Source organism: Salminus brasiliensis, chromosome 17 (assembly GCF_030463535.1).
Source record: "Salminus brasiliensis chromosome 17, fSalBra1.hap2, whole genome shotgun sequence".
Taxonomy (NCBI): domain Eukaryota; kingdom Metazoa; phylum Chordata; class Actinopteri; order Characiformes; family Bryconidae; genus Salminus; species Salminus brasiliensis.
In genome coordinates, this window is record NC_132894.1 from 11581052 (window position 1) to 11590401 (window position 9350).

Below are 9350 nucleotides of genomic sequence, written 5' to 3' on the forward strand. Positions count from 1 at the left end.
TGCATCTCCATACTCTGAGAGAGGAACTCTTTAGGCTGATCATAGCTTACATACATGACTGATTTAGGGATGTACTGCAGGCGGGTAAAGCCACGAAACTGGCATTCACAAAATATTTCAACGTAGTCGACCTGGACCTCAAAAGGCAAGATCAACAGCAGCTTCTGACGAGCTCTGCAGTCTTCTGTTCTGTACTGGAGTCTTTTTTTCCGTACAGTTTCCATTTTTGTTTTGATGTTATCCTAGTTGTGGTGTGCCGTGATTAACCGAGCAGTGGATTTGAGGGTTTGGATTTCTGATGCAGTGTAATGACTGAGTAATTCCATTTTAGAATAGTGTCCAGGAAAGGCAAAGAAGCATTATTTTACAGACACTTTCCTTCTACGTGGTGAACGTAGCCCTGCTTATTCCTTATTCCAAGTTAATTCTTCTTATACCTACTTTTATTAGTTGTTTTTTTTCTTTTTGTTTGTTTACAGGTCTTCAATCCCAAAACTATGGAGTGTCACTTTCCCTCCACATAGCTTTCGCCATCAAGATCATACGCAGGCGCACTCACGTGCTGAAACCTCGTAGATGGTGTGGTATCGGTTCTGGTTGTCTAGAAAGGAGATCTCCTTTTCGTAAGCGGTTGGCCGGCAGCAGGGGCTGTGCCTGGCTTTCTTGAGGTCCTCCCGGTTCAGCACGTGCTTGCGCTTCAAGGATGCCAGCGTGAGGTCGTAGTTACGGCGGCTGGCCACGCACCTGCCACTGCAGTAGCGGAAAGGGATTGTCTCGTCACTGATGTAGGCCAGGCCCAACTGACTAATCGTCACCTCCTCTTCCTGCAGAGAGCACGCCTTGCTGCCATTCTTGGCCCGTTTAGTCCTCTTGCCCTGCTTGGTGTCCCTCCGTGCTTTGCGCTCCACCAGCGTGGCGACGATCTGCTTCAGCTCCCCCTCGGTGAAGCTCTGGAACATGTGCACAACTAGGTGACAGCACAGAAGGTCATACTGTTAGTTTCACATTCAAATGGTAGGTTAGCTAATAGTGCTTTTGAAAGGGTACTTGAAAAAGCCATGAATTCCCAAGTTTTCTTTCCAAGTCATAAAAATAATAAGTTGTGATACAGGGCATTAATGTGGCCATGGATAAGGGATGTTTTGTCTTTAAGGTAGAACACAGGGATGTGCGAAGATTTTTAAGGTAGGGGTAATGAAGGTAGCTCAGCAGTTTGGGATTTTTTTTTGTTTGGAAAATTCACATGAAATAGAACTTGTCAGAATTTGCAACAACACTGACACAAATTAGGCTGCTTTGGGACTAGCCAACAACCTGTGTTTTACCAACATCTCCCTATGAGTGGCCAACAGTTGGTTAAGGGAAGCCATTCGGCTCAGTTAAACATCCCTCAGCTGCTTTTTGAAAATATAATTAAGCATTAGGTCAAAAAAACCCTAAAACCTAAAACAAGAACATATACATCTTGTTTTGATATACATCTTTACTAGGCTCAGATTAGCAATCCTACATTCTGGGGAGGCTGCAGCTCTCTCACCAGCTCCACTTCCCACGTCCCTGACGTTTTTGTATCTTTACTAGAGAATGCAGGTGATAAGTTTGGTAATATACACTTTATAGACAAAAGTATTAGGACACCCACACACTCATTGCTTCTTCCGAAATCAAGGATTTGTCCTGCTTTTCCTGGAGTAATTGCCTCTACTGTCCAGGGAATGCTTTCTACTAGATAGAGGTCAGGATGATCACCACCCCACCTCATCCCCAACTTCCTAACTCCCAAAACGTTCCACTGCTTTATAGCTTAATGCTGGGAGACTTTGTAACTGCCACCCCTGGCATTAGGTATATGTTTATCTGCTCTAGAGAGTCCTATTCTGTTGGCAGTACTGTGCATTTGCACATCCATATCAGCAATGGGCGCAACTTAAAGTAGATAAATGCTTTCTTTAGAAGGGGTGTCCACAAACATTTGGACATAAGTGTACATGTGTATCTGATGATGTGGCCAGTCAGACTTTAGAATTGTAATTGGTAAACAACATTTAAGTCAAGTGACAGCTTTTTTTTCTTTTACAAACTTATTTACAAAGTTTTTGTATGGATCGAAATGTGGTTCTTTTATGGCATCACCCAAAAAACATTTGCAGCACTTTTATTTTTAAGAGTGAATATATACACTATTTAAATGTGATTTATTCACCAGTTGCTGGTAGAGTACTAGTAACTACAACATTAGGAATTTTCTGACTGTGAGTAGACAAGGACCAGTGCACCATAAGCCAAACATTTTGTTATTTGCAATTGATAAACAAACATAATCGACTTCCAACCTTTGTCATGGAGTACACTTACTCTTTTTCATCATGTTTTCCCTGCTCTAACTGGCTACTTCACATGCGTCTCCATAACAGGACTGATCTAATGCCAACCTGGACCAGAAACGCCTCTCAAACTGATTCTTTAGCCCCTCTGAGCGTCTAGTAATGTTGGTTTAAACATGGTTTAAAAATGGATGCTCTTCTACAACTTGACATAAAGATAGCATGTGCTGGTATGGCGTTTGTGCTATATATAACAGTGGTGAAGGTTGGTACTATCAGCAGACTGATACATCTCTTTACAGTGGGTTTGAGGAAGAAACAGGACAGAGTTAACAGCAAAAATGGGATCGATATGAAACTACTGATTAACTCCAGGTACATATTCTGGTCTGCCCTGAGCATCACTTACAACTTTACTGGCACTTAATCATTTTTACATCCCATGAAATTTAATCTGAAATGAAAGGCATCTACTGTCCAGGGAAGGCTTTCTACTAGACATTAGAACATTGTTATGAGGATTCAAGTGTAAGAGAGGTCAGATTCACCACCCCACCTCAACCCCAACTCCCCAACTTATCTCAAAAGTATTAGATGGAGCACCATCATTCCAGAGAATACTCCCTCTAGCCCACACCTGGTTCATGTTTAGTCCTATTCTATTGGCAGTTCTCCTCTACAGGCACTAGATAAGCTCTATGTGTGCATTTGTGTATCTGTGTCAACAATGGGTGCAACTTAAAATAGCTGAATGCATCTGTTAGAATAGGTGCCAAAAGATTTGGACATATAGTGTATTTATATTTTGATATATATAATAGTGTATATAGATTTTAAATCTCAAAAATAAAGGTGCTACAAATCGTTCTTTGAGCAGTTCCATACAATAACCATTTCTGGTTCCATGAAGACCAATTTTTAAAAGAGATGCAAGTGTGAAGAACCAGTGGTCCCAACACTAGGAGGGTGAGGACAAGCACCTGCCTCAGCCAATACACATGAAGTCAGCCACCACCTTTTTTAAACTTCCACCAGTGCAGCATCACTAGGCAGCCAATGTGGGAACCATTGCTCCGGATCCCCAGCTTTGATACAACAGATACCCATACAGAGAGCATAGCCAGTTCTGCGCTCTTGGGCTCTGGCTGCTGATGGCGAAGCAACACGACCTGGGATTTGAACTCCTGAGGCCATAGTGTCAGCATCTTAGTCTCCTGAGCCACTCAGAACCCGAAGAACGTTTTGTAGCACAGTTTTGTTGTTCTTCACTTCACCATAAACTTTCTTGCCACAATTTAAATTTGATTGACAGGCTGTTCCATATAATGATTCTATTGGTTTATTTTCCATCCATCCCGCATTCATGTTGAAACTTTCTGAAATGTAAAGAAACAGACATATGCAAGCTTAGCACATGTGCTCACTGCCACAAGGCTGAAGTTGGCTTCTTCTTAGAATGTCCGTTCCACCAGAAATGACACAGCAGTTTACAGTCTTGAACCTGTGTAATTGCTACTCCATTTAAGGTGGAGCAGCAAATTCGAGTAAGAACTTTTTTTCCCATGGCATGAAACCATCACAGGGTTGAGGTGGGGAGCCCGGGAGCCTGGGATTTATTCATCCGTCCCTGCATGTAGTGTTAGCTTTCTGCTGAAGACCAGAGTCTACGGACAGGTGGCCAAAGAACGCACTGAGCCACTGTTGACCCACTTAGCACCAGTAATTCTCTGATCCCTCCTCTGCCTCAGGGGACACTGTTGTCAATTGGATTGTCATAAATTCGTCTCAGCTGCGTGAGTGTGTGGACTCCTGAGTCTGTGTGTGTGCTCATTACCATATCGCCTCAATTTTGGACGCCAGAAGTGAATGAGTATTAGGAGATGCATTAGCATAATTTGCTCAGTCTCTAAGACCATTCAGCTGGAAAATCCATTTAGATTTCGTATACATTGTATTTCATAGAGGACACTCTAATTGTAGTTATACAATGCATTCTTTGAAACCACTTGCATTATTGTATTGACTGGACCAGGTATAGAGAATGCTATTGAAGGAAGAGGGAACAATGGTTTTGCATGCTGATGCAGCACTTAAGCATCATAGTCTCTCTAGACAGACAGATCGATAGTAGAAGTCGAACAATACAATATGTCGTATTGTATCGTATTGTTCAATACCTCTCGATTCAATTATTATTATGGCACAAACTGAGGGACAGCAGGACACAAACTAATGCTGGTTAAAAGGAAACCAGGTGTCTTTATAGTCATATAGTTTCAATTTCAAGTTGATCATGCTATTGGTCATTTTGACCGATATTATACCCAAAACAACGACCAACGATTTTGTTAAAACCACCTCCTTGTTTCTGTACTCACTATCCATTATATCAGCTCCATTTACCAAAAAGAAGCACTTTTTCCATATGTTTCACTTCATACTTTGTACTTCCTGTTCTTCTATAATCAGGCCCCACAGGACCACCACAGATCAGGTATTGTTTGGGCTGGTAAGAGTGTATCAGACACAGCAGAGCTGCTGGAGTATTTAAACTCCTCAGCATGACTGCTGGATTGAGAACAGTACAACAACCAGAAATATCCAGCCAACAGTGTCCTGTGGGAAGCATCCCATGACCACTGATGAAGTACTAGAGAATGGCCAACAAAAACTGTGACTGTGATTTTACATCTGCAAGGTGGACCAACTACATAAGAGGAGAATAATAACCCAAATAATTCCTGCCCTGTAGTGGTCCCGGGAGGTCCTGAGAACAGGTTGAAAGGAGGCAAACAAAGTATGCAGAGAAACAAGTGTAGAAACAAGGAAGTGGTTTTAATGAAGTGGCTGGTTGGGTTGGGTATTATTTTGATCACTTTCTTGGTGCCGGCAACCTAGTATAATTTTGAAGGATACTACATTGTCCTACAAATAAAATGCTATAGAGGGTTCTTTAAGCGATGCCACAGAAGAACCCTTTTTGATTCATGAAAAAAACAATGGTTCCTATACACCACCCATTCTTAGAAAGAAATGTGTTCAATTCATGAGGATAATGGGATCTATCATTAAAGGAGCAGAGCTGCAAACAATTCTGCTGTTTAAAACACATAAAAAATCTGACCTAGACCTTTTGTTGGCACTTTTCTCAAGAACAGAATTAAGAAAAATCTTAGGCAGATATTGGTAAATGAGACCCAATGTTTGTAAAAGTATATGTGTGTGTGTGTGTGTGTGTGTGTGTGTGTGTGTGAAGAATCTCCCTTTATAACATCTCTTTATGCAGAAAATGTGGTTCTTCTTTCAAAGGCACTGATCAAAGACAGAGAGTAGGAGGCTTTTTGTTTGGCTTACACTCACGTCACTGTCAGCTACATTCCTGTTCAGAAGGTGCTGTAAAAGTTTGTGCGGGTTAGGTTTAATAGTAATCTTGTTCACACATGTTTAGAATTATTTAAAAAGATTAATCTGTGACCTGAAATAGAAATTACACAAGCAAATCTATAATGAGGGCAGGCCATTCCTTCTCTGAAAATAGTGCGTCTTTTCCTCAAAATAAGTGTCTTTTGAGACTAAGCTTGTAATTTCCTGATGTTGAATGTTCTGATAATATGTTCTAATAATATTTAGGCACTCCATATTTTTGCTGTAAAGATATGTATGGAGTTGAAGCACCACCTTACATTTTGTGAATTGTTACACCCCTGATAGAGATGGATGAATAGATAGACGTACAGTCGGGTGGATAGATAAATAGATAGATATACACACAGACTGGCAGACAGATAGACAGACTGGCAGACAGACACACAGACAGATAGATAGATAGATAGATAGATAGATAGATAGATAGACAGACAGACAGACAGACAGACAGATAGATAGATAGACAGACAGACAGATAGACAGATAGATAGATACATAGACAGACAGATAGGCAGACAGGTGTATAACAATGGAAAAGACTAGAAATGGGATTCAGAATTTTGACAGCAAAGACACATAAAAACAGACTTGTCTCATAAAACTGCCCCACATGCCATATTGTTATTCAAGCTGAAGCACTGAGAGAGAAAAAAATGCAGACGACTTACATTCGGAGATGACCGAGTTGGCACCATTCGCTGATCTGACCCTCCGAAACTTCCCACCAATACCAGAAGAGGAGCTGTTTGAGGACATAGAAGATGCGGGTGATGGTGATGACGACAGTGGTGATGGCGGTGAAGAAAAAGATGAAAGCTCAAAGCGAAGAGGAGCAGGAGCTTTTGGGGGAAGCAGGATTCTAGAGAAGAACATGGACAGTGCAGCACCACAGAGCGTCAAGGCGATGGCGGCACACTTCCATAACTTCATCTTAAAATGAGTAAGAGCATTGGCACTCTGCAAGAGAGAATAAAGGGGGGTTCATGTTGTAATGCGTTACAAACACTGTGAGGCTCCAGCTCTCCGTACCCTGCCATCCCTACATGTATATATACACCACCTGTATCTTTCATTTGGTCACTCTTTGGACAACCATGAAAACGGTAGACTTGTGAGGGCATCAGGCCACAGATTACTCATGTGCATGTTCGTCATACAGGTAAATTACCATCTGACATCAATTATTGCCTGTGATCTAAACCCATTGTCTGACACACGGCTTCAGAAACAATTTACTTTGACTTCTTCCATTACGAGTACGTTGAAGGGGGAAGTCCAAAGATTTCTAAAAATCTTCACATAATTCAATCGCAGAGATGCAAAGAACGTCATTCAGAGTCTTTTGATGTGAAAGGGTGCGTTGTGCAGAAACGTGCCAACTGGTACTGAGAGAAACCTGGGAGTTTTATACGTAAAGATGATAACAGCAAAATAGTCATAAATCTGTAAAAATAGGTTTTCTTAGGGAACTATTTTGTCTCACCACACCCATAAGTTTCTCTCATTTGCATTTACATATATTTGGCATTTGGGGTGACTTACATCTAAATCATGTTACACAGGTAGGCGAATGTAATGTCAGTCCCTGTTATGTCTTGCCCAAGAACCTTTACTGGTGTTCTATGGTGTGCTTGCCCAGCCAAAGAATCAAACCCTACACTAGACCAACCACCATCCCCCATAAATTATCTTAAAAAATGTCTTAAAAACTGTGATTGTCTGCGATCTGTTAGGTAAAAATTAAATCTTAATCACAGAAATCAACCAGTTTTGAGGTATATTACTAATCACTAATTTATCACTGTTAGTAATGCTTGATGTATATTTTTCTCACAATTTAGGCACAAAATATTAAACAACTCCACACAAATTATTGTCTTCACCTCTTGATTCATACATTCAACTTAAATTTACATTAAATTATTAGATCTAATTTCCAGTTTTCTGGGCTTACTCTATTAACAGTTATAAAATCAATCATATAGAACATCTCTTCTTCTGTAGAATATGTAATGTCAGTATTTAATATAATATTTATTTTACAATATTTATAAAATTTTTAAAAATTATATTACAATTTAATATGTTGTTATTATGTCTGTTCCAATGTTCAGGTCAACTCTGTTACATTTGACTTTAAACTGCATACAATCTGCAAACAGTTTGTCAAATAAATGTCAAATTTTTTGTGTATTCAAGCTTATTCATTTTTACCTTCAACCTTCAGCCAAATAGTGCAGATCAGTAGTCCAGCAGTTTTAACTGGAAACTCTACATTAAAGCGACTTTAAGCAAAGTATCCTACATGTTCTCATTCTGAGTATCCCACTTCGCAGCACTCGCTAAAAACATGGATTGGTTAATGTCTCGCCTATGGAACACACCAAATGCTCTGTGCACATTGTAGAATTGAAGCCTGCTGTGAGAAAGACTTTGTGTAGACAGGTTCATCATTCAGCAATTTCATTCACAGATGTTATCACAAGTGGTTTTGCCATCCGCAAATATTTTGCTTCTTCACTGAGCTTGTTCCGGTCGTGAGCTGCCGAATGCTCACAGGTGTAGATTCTTGGAGGGAATGCCATGTCCTTACCCCCCTTTTTTTTTGCATTCAATGAAGTGTCTGACCATTTCAATCCCAGCATGTTATTATTTACAGCCTTACTACTTCAATTTTCGCAAAGGTGAATCTAGAAATCTGACGGAGGCTCTGTGTAATCTATTATGGTGTTATCCTAGTCATGGAATACTGCTTTGGCAGCTTGTCAGCGCACACATGAAAAGTATATTAGTGCTCTTCTTTGAGTCATCTCCCCTGTCAGGTGAGTCTGCTGTGCCACAGTCTTAAGGGGGTAGTTTTCTTGTTGAAAGGGGCATTTGCAGATTTATGGGCTTTTTCCTATATAAGCCTATTTTTTCCTATGTGTTTCAAGCACGACCACGCATGCATAAACATTCTCTGTATCATCACTGACAAAAAGTATCTCTGAAATGGTAACTTTTTGGAGAAAATAAAATGTTTTTAATGTTTATGGAAATTACTTTTAGATTTGATGTAATGTCAGATCATTTCTATTGGCCCATTCATCATGAAATAATCACAAGGTATGTTAGATGCTGTGCCTTTTAGGGCTGGTATGAACATACCGAGCATCCTTAGGCACAATAGTAGCCAATAAAAACGTATTTACCACTATTAAAAAATTATATTAAAGATCATATACATATATAAAGCTGGAGGTTTTAGATGATAAACAAAAAAAAGATGTATTGGTGTTTTTGAGTGTTTTCACAATAGAGCATTTTTTCTGGACCCAGGTCCACTTGCTCAGTGATTTTGGGAAGTTTGGTGAAGTGTGAAAGCTGTTTTCAAGCCCGGGAGCGGTTCAGAGCACCGATCTCTGGTCTTGCTAAAATCATGGTCTGGGGTTTGTTTCTAGTGAACTCTGGTGTGGTCCACTGCAGGCACTGTGTGTGGGGTTGCATGATTGGTTAAATTTTTCATATGACTGTTTTGACTTATCGTTTGTCTGGCTAAAAACCTTCTCCTACAAGAACGGCTACATGTTTGCAGGTGTTTCTGCATGGTGAAATGTCATG

General features: G+C 40.2%; 1 protein-coding gene across 1 annotated transcript; it reads right to left on the reverse strand.

The window, feature by feature from the left end:
* Nucleotides 1-404: 404 nt before the first annotated feature.
* Nucleotides 405-6680, reverse strand: nrtn (neurturin). Its single transcript, XM_072660852.1, has 2 exons — nucleotides 6419-6680; nucleotides 405-967 (listed from the first exon to the last, which is right to left on the reverse strand). The coding sequence occupies exons 1-2, from the start codon at nucleotides 6678-6680 to the stop codon at nucleotides 540-542; spliced, it is 690 nt and encodes a 229-aa protein (XP_072516953.1). The 3' UTR covers nucleotides 405-539.
* Nucleotides 6681-9350: the final 2670 nt, after the last annotated feature.